This window comes from Ursus americanus, chromosome 1, assembly GCF_024610735.1.
Source record: "Ursus americanus isolate L20-20 chromosome 1, mUrsAme1.1.p, whole genome shotgun sequence".
NCBI lineage: Eukaryota > Metazoa > Chordata > Mammalia > Carnivora > Ursidae > Ursus > Ursus americanus.
Window position 1 is genome coordinate 29,285,966 of NC_142127.1, and position 15,187 is coordinate 29,301,152.

General features: G+C 34.8%; 1 protein-coding gene across 1 annotated transcript in view; it reads left to right on the forward strand.

The window, feature by feature from the left end:
- Positions 1 to 15,187, forward strand: part of ACVR2A (activin A receptor type 2A) — an 83,729-nt gene that overhangs the window by 50,136 nt on the left and 18,406 nt on the right. Inside the window, exons 3-4 of the mRNA XM_045782255.2 lie at positions 2,781 to 2,890; positions 3,086 to 3,240. Coding sequence (XP_045638211.1) covers positions 2,781 to 2,890; positions 3,086 to 3,240 — 265 coding nt within the window. The remainder of the gene's footprint in view (positions 1 to 2,780; positions 2,891 to 3,085; positions 3,241 to 15,187) is intronic.

Consider the following 15,187-nt stretch of genomic DNA (forward strand, 5'->3'; position numbering starts at 1 on the left):
ACACTCACGGAACACTGGATACTTGCCTATCCACTTTCAGGGGCCTTAATTGATTACCATGAACCTGTGGTTAATTAGCCATATGCAATTAATAGCAAAATGTGTTGAATAAGCCCATGAAAATGGAATTATGTCAGTTTTTCATAAGAAATTAAAATCTTAGGTATATATTTAGTATTTAGGGTATACTTCTAAATCTCTGAATTTTCCAGGGATTAAATTTCTCTGTAATTACACATTTTAGCTACATTTCTGATTCTTAGCCCATCTATTAATAGTGGTGATCATCAAGTGATATCTGGTATTATGAAAGGTAAGTAGGGCCAGTAGGAAAACAGGATGGAGGTTCCTCAAAAAATTAAAAATAAAACTACCCTATGATCCAGCAGTTCCACTTCTGGGTATTTATCGAGGAAATGAAAATACTAACTTGTAAAAAGATACATGCACCCCTGTGTTTATTGCAGTATTATTTATAATAGCCAATATATGGAAGCAACCTGAATATCTGTTGATGGATAAAGAAAATGTGGTGTGCGGGGCGCCTGAGTGGCGCAGTCCTTAAGCGTCTGCCTTCGGCTCAGGGCATGATCCCTGCGTTATGGGATCGAGCCCCACATCGGGCTCTTCCGCTATGAGCCTGCTTCTTCCTCTCCCACTCCCCCTGCTTGTGTTCCCTCTCTCGCTGGCTGTCTATCTCTGTCAAATAAATAAATAAAATCTTAAAAAAAATGTGTGTATACGTGTACACACTGGAATATTAGCCATTAAAAAGAAAGAAATCTTGCCATTTGAGGCAACGTAGGTAGAACTTGAGGGTATTATGCTAAGTGAAATTGGTCATATAGAGAAAGACAAATACCATATGACCTCATTTATATGTGTAGTCTTAAAAAAAAAAAAAAAGAAAACAAAAAATAAAATGAACTCCTAGATGTAGAGGCCGGGAATGGGGGGGGGCGGGGGTGGGCGGTGGGTGGTTAGATGAAATGGTTGAAAGTGGCCAAAAGGTACAAACTTCCAGTTATAAAACAAATCCTGGGGTTGTAAGGTGTAGCATGGCAACTATAGTTAATAAAACTATGTTGTATATTTGAGAGTTGATAAGAGAGTAGATTTTCTTCTTCTTTTTTTTTTTGGAGAGGGGGCTGGGAGTGGCAGAGAGAGGGAGAGAGTGAGGCTCCATCTCACACACCGAGATTATGAACTGAGCTGAAATCCAGAGTCATACACTTAACTGACTGAGCCATCCAGGTGCCTTGATAAGAAAGTAGATCTTAACAGTTCTCATCACAAGAAAAAAAATTTGTAACTATGTGTGATGTTGGATGTTAACTAGATTATTGTGGTGATCATTTCACAGTATGTACAAATATGAAAATATTTTATACATGAAACTGGTGTAGTGTTATGTCAATTTTATCTACATAAAAAAACAGTGGAAAGCATTTGGGGGGAAAATCTTTATACAAATTATCTTTTATTAATTAGTTGAAACCAGGGATCGTTGTTCTTTTTGTGGTAAAAACTACTGTTTGTCTCACCTGAAGGATAGTTAAGAAAAAAGAAAAGATTCAAGAAATGTCAAAGTATGGAGGAAAAGACAATGATAAAAAGAATGAAATTGGATAGCAAAAGTACTTTTTTGAGTTAATTAGGCTAGGTGCCTAATCATTTTCACCTCCTAACTTGAAGCATGATTCTAAATATTAAAAATTTAAATTTATATATTTTTATAACTTGTTAATAAGATTTAGCTTTCAGTTGTCTTTTACTTTCTACTAAATAGATATTGGCGTAGATTAAATTTTAATGTTTGATTTTGTTAAAACAGACTTCTCCCTGAAATTTCTTAAGCTTTCCATCTTAAATTCAACCTTATTATTCTAACAGCCATCACAAAAGTTTGCAGTTTACTCGTAAGATGTCTTTAAATTCACCTGATGTTTATTAGCAGTATTTAAAGTTTTATTTTTATTTTTATTTTATTTTTATTTTTTTTTTTAGCAGGTATAGCTGTTTCTTAGGAGCTGATTAGGATTTGTTCTAGCAGCTAAATCCCTTTCTCTTCAGCTCCCCAATCTAACTCATATCAGTTTTGGAGTTACTAGGTTCTGTATGTTGTTACATATTTTTCTCTACTTGTTGGTTCTCTCAACCCTGTTCATTTTGTTTAGGGAATTTAAATCTACTCCAAAAATGACCACTCTTAATTCTCAAACCTAGCTTGGGTCTCTTTTGTTGAGATAGGTTCTGCCATGAGAGGAACTTGCATCATTTCGTGTGTGAGTATTTATATGTATACATATGTATATATGTATGTATTGATGTGTACACACACATAGGTTTATGTATAGTGTTCAGTTTTTGTATTCATGCAATGGGAAAGCTATATTTCCTGTAAGAGAAAGTACTGTCCTAAACCAAATTTCTTCATTAGTTTTATGTTCCTTTTCAAGCTTTTCTAATAATTAAAAAAAAAAAAAAAAAAAGATGGTTGCCTCAGATTGATCATTAAAAACCAAATTAAAGCAGTGGTCTCCTGGAGCTAGTGTGATTGCTATAAAAGAGCTGTTTTGTTTTTGTTTTTGATGAGATTTAGTAACAGGATTACTGGAACGTTTCTGGCTTTTAAGAATTGATCTTTGGATATTAATAAAAATCTTGAAGTTGACTAAGAATGACTTTTTCATTATTTTATCTCTGAGAAGAATTTTAGAAAAACACCCATTGTAGATTCAGTTTAATGTTGATTTTAATTATTTCTCCTTTGTTTATAGGACTGATTGTATAGAAAAAAAAGACAGCCCTGAAGTGTATTTTTGTTGCTGTGAGGGCAATATGTGTAATGAACGGTTTTCTTATTTTCCGGAGATGGAAGTCACACAGCGTAAGTTCACAGGGAATATACAGAGGTCTGTTCAGCTAGTGCACTGAAAACAAAGTATATTTGTGTTGATGGAATAATTTACTCCTGTCTTCTCCTATTCTTATTTTTCTCCTAAGATTTGATACTATATGAAATATTTATTGTGGAATTTTGTAGACCAAATCTGAATTGTTTTTTTCCTTCCGTTTTCCACAGCGACTTCGAACCCAGTTACACCTAAGCCACCCTATTACAACATCCTGCTCTATTCCCTGGTGCCGCTCATGTTAATTGCGGGGATAGTGATCTGTGCGTTCTGGGTGTACAGGCATCATAAGATGGCCTACCCTCCTGTACTTGTTCCAACTCAAGTAAGTTATCGCCTTGTACTGTACGCGGTTTTAAGTTGTATATTTTAAAGAAATATTACTGTGGTGAAACCCACTGGGTTGCTATAAATCATTTTCTTTTGGTGTTACTTTCTGAATGTTTATTGTTATGGCAACTATGGCTAATTTTTCAAATTTACTAACTTGCTATATCCTAAACTTTTTCTCACTTAGAAATTGAGGTAAAGTAGAACAAAGGGTATTCTGTTCTTTGGACAGTTTTACTGTCACTGTAGGACTTTCAGGTGTGAGATTCACCCTGCTTTGTTTCTTGAGAAGTAATCGATGATGGAGAAGTGATATCATAACCCATTCTTTCCGTTCTAGTCTTTCTTCCGTTCCTAAATTTTTATGCCTTTTTCAGGACTACTTGCCAAAATATCCTTTTAACCATAGGGAGGGATTTAGTAAGGTAATCAAGAAAGTGTGGAAAAGAGAGGTTTCACAAAGGCATCAGGAAGATACATCCCAAAAAATGTTTCTGGGAGGAGGAGCAGATGAGCAGTGCTTCTCATCATTTATTATTGGTAGTTCCAAGTGTTGTTTTTGTTTAGTTTTGTTTTTGTTTGGGGTTTTGTTTTGTTTTGTTCTGTTTGTAGCAGATCAATTGTGTATAGACTAAAAGCTTTTTTTTTTTTTAATACCCAAAACTTCTTTAATGCCCTTGATTCTGCCTCTCCTGACCCTGAATATACCTGAAAATGTAGATGTGGTGGGTAACCAGATTAAATTCATGAAATTTTCCTCATTCTTCATCATGTAGACAGTTGGCACTGGTACAGTGGTTTACGGGCTCTTATAGTATAAGTAGTTAATATTCTGCAGGCTGAGGCAAGGTGAAACTGTAGTTACACTTGTTCGAGATACCTTTAAATAGTTTTTACCGTGTTTCTTTTAACTCTTAAGATCAGATTACCTTGGCCTTCTGGATCTCTTGGTTTAACTTTGGTTCTCTAATACCACTAGGATTAATGGTTAAAACATGATAGAAGAATGGTAAAGTCCTATAATTTAATGACCAAAACAACTTCTTCCCTGTAAGCTTTATTTACATAACATACTTCTTTCTCAGTACTTGCAGCGATCTGTTAGCATTGGGTTATTGATCCACATAGTCTTTGTAAGATGTGTATATGGAGAAATAAACCCAAAGGTAGAATATCCTATTCAGTAAATTAGGTAAACAGTTGTGTGCAGCTAAAATATTTTAACTTTTAAACATTAGTAACTAAGTTGTACATTTATTAAAAATTATCTCTGAAAATATTTTTAAAAATAAATAAAAAGTATTTTAAAGTGTTAGTGCCTAATAAATATATGTAATTTATTCCAAATGGCCATAGGATCCACTTTATCTTCTTTTGGTGGTAACTATTTTTTATTTTATTTCTATATTTAGAAGAGAGAGTGTTTAGTACTTAGAGTAGTGTCTGAATTTACCCTGGATTTGTGTTGTGAAAGGAACAAACTGAAAACTAAATTTAAAAATAAATTTGTTGTTTTTTAATAGAACTTTAAAAATGACAATGTACTCTTATAGGTAATATTAATATTTATGTAATATTGGCACAAAGATATGGTTGGACTTTTTTTTAAAGGGCTCGGTAGCTACTTTATTTAGAAATGCTAATTAATTCAAGGGTTTAGACTTTTAAAATGGAAAGATGCAGTTATTATTCATAAAACCAGGAATCTTCAATGAATCCGTGGATTTTAGATATTTGTTGCCATGTTAATGTTACTGTACACATTTATTTAGCACTTGAATTGCTCTGTGATCAATTTTCATACATTGTATGAATTACTGAAAAACAAGAACTAGATTTAAGGTTTTGTGATGGAATGATCTGTAATGATCAAGCTTTGTTAGGAAAAATATAAAACAGGCCGAACTATACTTTCTTTCTGTCATAAACTGTGTTGTAGAAGAGGGGTTGTCATCAGTTTGGAGCTTCACGTATGTCATCTCTATGTCTCAAACGGTATAGTGTCGTGGTTTAAGTCTCGTTTTTGGTGAGAGGTTTATACAAAGTAGTTCTGCAACTGCTTAGTGCCCATCTTGTTCCAAAATAATTATTGATAATAACAGCAAGCATTTATTTGAACACTTAGTACTAGGGTACTGGTAAGTTACACATATGTATAAATACACAAGTTTTATAGAAGAATATGTAAAAACATAAAGTACATAATTTTTTCCCGTGATTCTCAATTGTGACTGGTATATAAGGCTCATCTTTAGAATTTGTTAAAAAATACAGACTCCTGGGCCATAGCCCTGTAAGTATGGAGTGGGGCCTGAGATACTATGTTTCTAATAAGTTTTCAGGGTGATTGTGGTGACCATCCAGGTGTGAAAAACACTGATTTCATTTTACCTCACAGGGTTGTTTATGTAGTTTTAATTTCCATTTTATTGATAAAGAAATTGAGACATAGCAAAACTCACAAGTGTCAGAATCTGAACCAAGGACTCCGACACTAAAGCTTTGCTCTTCTTACTGCTTATGCTGTTCTGCCTCTTTTTTTTTTTTTTTCCAGAAAGCTGTTGTCTCTGGTGTTTTAGGTAATTCAGTAAACATCCCTGCCATTTCAAAATCATTCTAATGATTTAGAATCTAATGATTCTAAATTAGGCTAATTTATTTTCCTACTTTGTCTGTTGAAAAGTTTGACCACTAAAATGAGCAGTAATATTACATTGTCTCACAGAGGACAAAAAAGAAAAGTCATGAATATATATAAGAGCATATTCATGTGTCTTTCATTAAAAAATTTTTTTAGCACATTTTAGAATAAGGTTTATCAGCATGAGTGGGATGTAGGTAAGGATTCCTGTGCCGCTGAGTTGATAGTGCCAATGCCTACTAGTGATTTAAGACTTTGATGAGGGATAGGAGTAGTAAGTAAGGGAGACATACATTTGAAGTTTTAAGGTGATTTCTGTATTTCACTCCATATTCATGTCCCTGTGTTCAAAGCTTAATTCCAAGACTAGTTAGGAAAAGATCTTATATTCTTGTGGATTTCTGAAACATTTTTCCCTCCAAAACTTCAAACACTTAGTGACATGAAATTTTTCATTCCTTTTCTTAGGGAAAGTTTTCTTTAAAGCTTTGGCTGAAGGCTGGTTTGTGAATTAACTGGTCTGCTATATGACAGTCTCATTGTGGTAGTATCTTATTGACAAATCTTTCCTACAATAAGAACTATACTTGAAGAGATTTTTATAATGAATCTCACAGAGCAAGCTGAAGTTATGTATACTGTGATCATTCGTTGGTCTGATTTCAGTCTTTTATTCTCATTGGGGGATAAAAGATCAGTCTTGTGGCATCCTGGAAGACAAGAGATATCCGCATATATCTTCTTACTAAGCTGATTCTGACAGCTAAATTGTGGGATTCTTTATTTCTAAGACACCAAGTTAGAATTTCTTCTGGTGTTAGTATTTTATTGTGAAGAAATAATGTAAGGATGTACGTGATTTAAAATCTGGTCTTATGGTTCTTAGTAACCAGTAAAAAATATTAATTCTCAAATCTAGCATAGTTAGAAGCATGGAAAAATAATTTTGATTGTTTTTTTAAATTGAAGCCATTCTTTTTTCTTTATAACCTATAACTATTATGTTTCTAGCATATGTTTCTAACTATTAGGTTTCTAACATTATAACCTGTAACTCTTATGTTTCTAACACTGTCTTCCTCATCACCCTGGATGAAAGCCTGGGAGACAACTACTACTTTTTGTGGCCCTGTCATTTACCAAGTCCTGTTCATTCACCTTTTCATCCTTCTTGATCCTATTGTAGTTTTAGGGCATTATTACATCTGAGGCTGAGATTATTTCTGTAATCTTATAGTTGGTCTTCTCTCTCTCTCTCCATCGTATATTGCTGTAGAATAGCATTTTACATGTCTGATTATGTTGCTTCTGTTTTTAAACATAGTTGAGGGGGCTCTCAGTGATCCATAGCAAAGAATACAAAGTTGGGGGTATGACACGGGGGCTTCCATACCTCCATACATTTACCTCTTTATTCTTCCCTTCCATTACACCCTAAGCCATCCGTCATATGCATCTAGAATGGTATTAGTTATGTACTGTCCTTGAAAGAATTGAGAAAATAGTGCTGAAGTCAGTTTCTGTTTTGTGTAGTTCAGACGGATAACCCCAGTTGAGAGAGGCTGTAGTCATTTGTGTACATGTTCCAATCTCCCACTTGACTGACTGTAAGCTCCTTGAAGACCAGCTGTGTATTGTAGTCACTGCTGTATTCACGCAGTGTTTGTGTGTATAACCGTTCTGTAAGTGATGAATTGTCTAATTTGACTTCGTTGCATTTAGAGTTATACTGAGATGATAATGTAGCATGCCCAGGGATTCATTTAATAAAGAGCTTTAGGGATTAGTTTTAAGATAAATCTAGAGGCCATATTTCTTTAGGGTAAAATAAGTTGAAGTATTCCAGGCTTTCATAAGACAATGCCAGTATTCAGTTCTTCCTGGAATCACAAGCTTGAAGCATCTTTTTAATTTGCATCCCATAGGTCCTTTTCTTTTACCTTTGCTGAAACTGTCTTTCCCCATGTAGGACTTTGCTCTGGTAACCTGCAGTGAGTAAACTGAACACAAACTCGTTTTTCTAGTGCCGGTGAGTCAAGAACAGGAGGGGATGGGTGCCTTGACTCTGTGATTAAGAAGTCTTACTGTGGTTAGAGTTAATGTGGTTTCAATAAAAGTGTTTGCATCGCTCTCAAAACCATATGTGAGCTGAAATTTCCTGTTAATAAGATCTATATTTATGCTGATAAAAATCACTTGATAAGAAAGCGGATTTTAGGGGCTAGAAATTACCTACCTTAAACAAGGTATGAAGTTAACTTCGTGTTCATTTTTAAAGGCTATTTAAGTAGCGCTATAGTGTTGCAGCAGTAATGCCTGCTTACATGACATCAGTCTCTTCAGTTCTTTACATCATGACATTTTGTCTAGATTTTGGTCTGATAAAGAGTTAAGACTTTCAGATGTTTGGGATACTGATTGGGGCATACAAAATAACCCTGCTGACCTTAATATTAAAGTAATAATAGGTTGTCATTTCATGCTATGTCAGATAACTATCCAGTGAGAAACTGAGCCATCTGTGAAAATGCTGTGTAGGATTTCCTGTTGAACATGAGTCTATATATGTACCCGTTTAAAATTAATAAGATACTGAAAGGGTAGCATAGCATCATTCAGCCAAGTCAGTTTAGGAAAGGGTACTGCTTATTTGCAGAGGATGCTGGAGAAATTTACTAAAATTAAATGAGTATTAATATGTTAATACTAAGTTATAATTGCAAAATGAGTATCACATCTATAGAAGCACATCTTGAAATACAGGTTGACTCACTTTCTCTTTCCTTTTAAATTTTTTTTCTTTTTAAGAATTAATTTCAAATACTTGTCTGTTATAAGACAAATTATACAGAAGGAAGTGTGTGCAAAAGAAAGGAGATAGAACCATTTGTTCTTCCTTTTTTTTTTCCTTTATCACTTTCCTGAGATAATCAATTTTAACAGGTTGGTATGTATCCTTTGACACCTTTTTCTAATCTCATTTGTTTGAGTATATGCTTTTTCCCCCCTTTTATAAACTGCAAAATGTTATTTCACAATTGGTTTCTTTTAATTTAACAGTATACTGAGGACAGCTTTTCAGCTCAATACTTTTCAATCTCATTCTGATTAAATGATGTGTTCTTAAGTGAAGTTTAGTGGAGCTTTAATCTAGGCTCATGAAATATCAAAACTTGATGTTGTATTAGCTTAGAGTTGGTGTTAAGTTTCTGCTAAGACCTGGAACCTATCTTTCACAAGTATTTTTAGGTGTCGTGCTTTATTTCAGCGTGTTCAAAGTCTGGTGATACGATGCTCTTGTCTTGCAGTTGATCATCTTGTTGGTTTGTTTTTGTTTTGGATATGCCTAAGAAATAGTGCAGGACTACTACAAACGTCTCTTTTCTTCTGTGTTCCGTGTGTGATTATTTTTCCTGCAACTTCAATTACAACTTAGTTTTTTGTATACTTCTACACTAATTGTGGGGGGGAAGTGTCATAAACTATTTGTAGACTTGCAGCTTGACAAAAAACTACTCTCTTAGGCGTATATGAGCTGTCTTACTTAATAAATGCATGGACAGGCCCACTTGGAGATTTGCTGAAATTCCGTGTCCAAAAGCAAAAAGGAAAGGAAGGGGAGAAGGAAAAAAAAATTCAAAGCTTTACCCAAAGCTTAAAACTACTTAAAGCTATATATTAAAGTTAATAATGAAAGCACTTTATTTCTAAAGATGACTTCCATTTAATTTTTAAAATCTTGAGTTCTGTTTTCCTTTGGACTCTGGAGGGCCCCATCTTCCAGTTTACAAATGGAACTGATGCCTGTAGAACAGAGTACATAATTTCTCCTTTTTTCTTGTCTGGCGAGGAGAGGAAAGATTGTAAGAAGGGACTTTGCTTTTCTCTCAATTCTTTATTTCCTGGACCTCATTGTAGATCTCTTCCTTCATTCCTAGTTACTTCATCACTGTCAAATCTTTTCTGTTAATCTGAGATAATAAAAGTGAAAGAGCCCATTTGTTAGTGAAAGCTGCTTGTATCACATAGGCTGGTGGGTGTTCGGGTTTGTTTGTGTGGTTTCAGCTCATCCACTGATCTAATGCCTGAGTGCCCGCTTTGTGCCAGGCATCATGCTGCTGGGTAGTGGCGAGCAGCAGAGGGACAGTTCTTGCTGGCCCTTTTGAAGCCCACAGTTAATATGTAAGTGAACAAAAAATAGGTTGGTTGGTTGGTTGTTTGACTTTGCAGCTTGGAAGTGAAAGGTAAAGGTTGTAAGAAAGGAGTTGCTTCAACAATTTTGGTCAGAGGTGGAGGAGAAGAGGAGAAATGTCTGACTCCAGTTCTGTAGTGACTGGAAGCCACACCCGGAGTGCCTGTCTAATGTTAAGTGCTCAAAACATGCTAGCTGTTATTACTAACAGAGTAGCAACTTGAAAATTGTACTCAGAAGGTATCATATTTATTGAAGCCATTGTAAATATGTATTTATATGTCAATACTTTGAAATTAGTGCAATGAAAGATTTCATTTTGAGTACTCTGTCAAGGACTACACAGAGCCCTTTTTTTACACTGATCAATCTTTCCACACCCCATGATACAGGTTCTGTTTTATTAAATCCATTTCATAGATAAGCAAGGCACAGATAGGTTGAAGTGTCTTGGCCTGGTGTCAGTCTGCTGAGTGGTAAAGTCTGGGCATTTAAACCCAAGGATTATTATTCATTGAAGTAATTTTAATAGAATGGCTTATTTCAGTAAATAATTGGGGGGGGCATAAAAAACTGAAGTAGGATAAAGGGAGGGATCAGTATATAAATTATATTTAAAAGTTTTTATTGTACATATAGCCTTGTTGATAAACATAACCATTTTATCACATCACAATTTATATAATGGATAGCACGATCCTTTTCCTTTTTTTCAGCTTTACTTGCAGAATACAAATGCTAAAATAAATAAAAATAAAATTTCTTTTACCAAACCTGACGCTTCTGAGCAGTGGCCAGAAGGAGAATGGATATCCCTTACATCTCGTTCAGACTTTTAAACCCCATTGCTAGCCACCCTGAGGAGCTACCTTCCTCTTAGGGAACTTACTCAGAATCCTGTTTCATCCACCTTGGTCTGTCTTTGCCTTGCTTTCAGGAGTTAGATGAGAGAAGTGGAGGAAGTAGGAGTTGATATATCACAATGGAATTTTGAAGATCTAATTGGATAGAATGATGGCTGTGCATTTGGCAGTATCAGTATTATTGAATCTGTTAATGTATAATGTCTTGCTCTCCCTAGCTCAGAAGCATTTGTTCTGATATACACACTATATTACTTCTTTATAGATTCTATTTCAGTCCACTTGGCAATAGTCTTTTTTAAAATTAGCAATTGTAAAATTTCTTAGAGCATGAGATAATTAGATGACTAAGATGAGACAAATTCAGAGTTTGTCAGTCTTCAAATACTTTGGGTTGGGGGGGGGTCTTTAAATCTTCTTGATCGTCCTAAGAAGATATTTAGTGAGGTATCGAAAAATATATATATATATAAATCTTAAATGGTTTAAATAGTAAATAAGAAAATTTATAGTATATGTCATATATGTTTGTTTATAATATATAAATGAACCAAAATCCGTATTTCTAGAAAGATTTCTTTGTGTTCCTGTTCTATACATCTAACTGCCTACTAAACATTAGCACTTAGATGTCTCCAAGCACTTAACATTCTGTGGTAATGAGCTCTCCAAACCGGGTTCTCAGTAAATAGAACCAGTAACCATTTGGTGGCACAAGTCAGAAATTTAGGGTGTATCCAGTACCATTTTCCCACCTCATCTGTCTCCCTCAAGTACTTACTGCATTTTCAAGGACGCTCTCCTTAGGAAAATCTTCTCTTATTTAACATGCCCGTGGAAGTCCGCTTTCACCTTACAGGTGCTGAAGGTACTGAATTCCTTTGTACTGCTCTTACTTTAAATTACGCATTCATCAGTATGGTGTCTTTGACTAGTCTTCCTTCCCCCACACTACAGTAAGCACCATGAGAACCTGGGTAGTCAGTGCCTGGCACAACTAGGCACTCAGTAAAGATTTGTTGAGTGAATGGAGAAGTTCTATTCATTCTTTTTTGATGTTTGGCAATATAGTTAAATTTCTTTACCCCTTAAGGAATAAGCACAAGTCTCTTTCTCAAACAGCAGCCTAATCACTTGACATTAAAGTGCTGATTTGGTTTTCAGTGTTATCTCCAGTTATAGCACATGATACTCAAGTTTCATTTTCCATGTTGTGAATACAGATGGTTTATTTGGTTACTTTTTATCTATGTATTTCAATGATTTAATTTTTTTGGATTCTTTTTTGACCCTTTTATTTTGTAACATAGTTTACGCATTGAGGCCTGTTCTTGGCGTCTCTTGTTTAGCTTGATCATTCTCTGACTTACTCTGATGTTCATTTGTTGGGAAGTATATTGAGCAGAGATACCCTTTTTGGTAAGATGCATGGATAGCACCTCCTTGCATAGTGTTATAGTGGCAGGTTTATCTCTGCAGTACCTGTAATGGAAACAAAACCTGAGAGATACGTAGGCCTTGGGAACCTGAAGTCTAGCTATTCATTTGGCATGTATTTCTTTCAAGGGATGAATTTTACTCTGGAGTACTGATGAGATGTTTTGATAGTAGGATTAGCTAAGCCTTTTAGATGAATTATAAATAATCCTGAATCATTATCACAAGAGAAAATCAAGAAGGAAGCAAAACTAGTTAAACTACTAGTACAGATAAAGGAGTTATCAAATTTTTTTTGTCAGTGCTATTCTCTGTATAAATATTGTAGAAATACTGGAAATGGCAGATATACTCAATGATTGGAGGGATTTGAAGCCTCCTTTTGCATTGGTGACAGTCTTTCTCTTAATTTTAAATTTAGGCCCTATTTTAGGATGACTGGGAAAATGAAAATCTTGTTCTCTATCAGTATCTGAGTGTCCTCAGACTGAAAAATATGTATGGATACTTGTTCCCAGGGCCACCACTTCTTGACTTCTTCACTCTTGATGTGGCTAGTAAGTCAGCAATGGGCCTGGCCTGTCACTGTATTCTACTTAATTCTCATTTTTTAATTCTTCCCATCTTATTTTCTTACCCTAGTATATTATGTTGCACACACAAAGACACTAGAAACATTCTTCTATTACGATTCTACTATCTTCCATGAAAAGGGAGTGAGGCAGTTCAGGAAATAGGAGATTTTAGAGATTCTTAAAACAACTGCGAGAGTGTGGGCCGAGGAACTTATTCTAGTTACATAAAAATTTCTTCTCTGCTGCTTCTAGTTTTTGTTAAAGGCAATACTGCCCTCTGGTGTCCAGAAGCCAATTGCAACGCATATTTTCTTAATTAAATTGCTCATTTTACTCTTCCAGTTTAGACTTTAGAACTTCTTAGAAAAACAAGTAACAATTATTTAAGATTCGGTGTAGTTTATTTGCTAGCTTGAAGTTCATTGGATCAGGTAATTTGGGCTCATACTAGACTCGTCTATATAATAATGCCCCTCATCTGAAAGGTAATACCCAAGTTTTTGTTTGTTTGATATTGCTTTCCTCTCTTTATAAGGAAAGTGTTCCCAATTCTCATTTTAAAAATATGATACATTGGATCATTGCCAACTTTTAAAAAGCTAAATCATTTTTCTCCTTCCTTCACTTTTGTAACTGATGTGTCATTTTTCATTTCATTCTGGATATAAATCGTAATTTCTTTTGCCTGTGTTTTTTCTTCACAAGCACGCCTTTCATATAATGATAGAGGTAAGATGCATCGATGTTTGTTTTATGGTTGTGGACTTTTTGTGGACGCATATTAACATTTTGTTCTTAGATTTTTGTTGTTGTTGTCGCTTTATTGTGCATCCTTTATAAATTTATGTTATGAATTTTGTTTTTACCACTCTTAGTATTAAAAACATGATTGATTTGCTACCGTAATAGTTTGGTTTTCAAAGAGTTGTTAACCGCATTTATACTTTCCTGGGTTGGAATGTAGAAACAACTGTTTTTAGTTGATGAGATGTTAACACCTAATGGCTAGTATGTCACTAGCTTAAATGTCAGCAAATGCTGGCATTTTTACCAGGAGCTGACTTTCTGGTGAAACCCATTATCCTTTAATGTGAAATCGGTATTTTCAGATAGTTTCTTTCATCCTTAGCCTCCTCATCAAACGGGCTAGCAGGAGAAGTATAAGTTGATCTTTTGCTCTCTAGAGATTGAAGGCTTTATTTTAGATTAGAATTCACCCTTCTCACCTGAGAACTCAGAAGAAATCAAATGATCACAGACTACTTAGAAGCTCTTGACTTCTGCTAATTTATTCCAGTCTTGAGTACAGTAATTCTGTTGGGTAGGGTGTTGGGATGGGGGCACGGTTTTCAGTGATTCTCAACATGATGTATTCGGATGGAGTAACTGTCATATACAAATGGGTAAAGAAGAGCTGTAAGTGGAGGCACGTTCTACTGCGTGTCTTCTTAACAGTGTAACACGGCGTGGGGATTGCAAGAGAACTGGAGACTTAGGAAAAGTTTTCAGGGATTCCCCAGTCCTTAACGGTTGATCCCCCAAAGCTGGTTTTCTGTGTAGCAGGGCAAAGTCGTGTTTTATGATAATATCAGAACATTGCTGTCATTATGAAGTTCAAGCCTGAATTTGTCTCGCCAGGTGTTGATATGTTTTAAAAGTATAAATCTTTATTCCTAGAATCAAATACAGTTGATCCTTAAAAAATGCAGGGTTTAGGGGTGCCAGTGCCATGCACAGTCAAACCTACATATAACTTTTTACTCCCCCAAAACTTCACTAAGTTTTGTGACTAATAACACAAATGGTTGATTAACATATATTTGTATGTTATAATATAGTGTATTCTTAAAGTAAGCTAGAGAAAAGAAAATGTTATTAAAATCATAACGAAGAGAAGATACATTTACAGTACTGACTGTATTGTATTTATTAGGAAAAAATGCACATAGAAGTGGACCCCTGAAGTTCAAACCCATGTTGTTCAAGGGTGAACTGCATTGAGTTTCTTGTGGGTAAATTAGTATAATGATGCTCATAATTTCAGATATTCTCAGAGGATAAGTAAAAGCCAGATATTAGCGATGCAGTTAAAGCTTCCTATAAATTTCATGAAGAACTGAAAAGTACGATATAGAATATTCTAGTAATTTTTCATTAAAAAAGCAAAAAGTTATATTAATTGGCATTATGTATTTCATAGTTATGATCTGTATTTTAGTTACTCATTTTGAGTC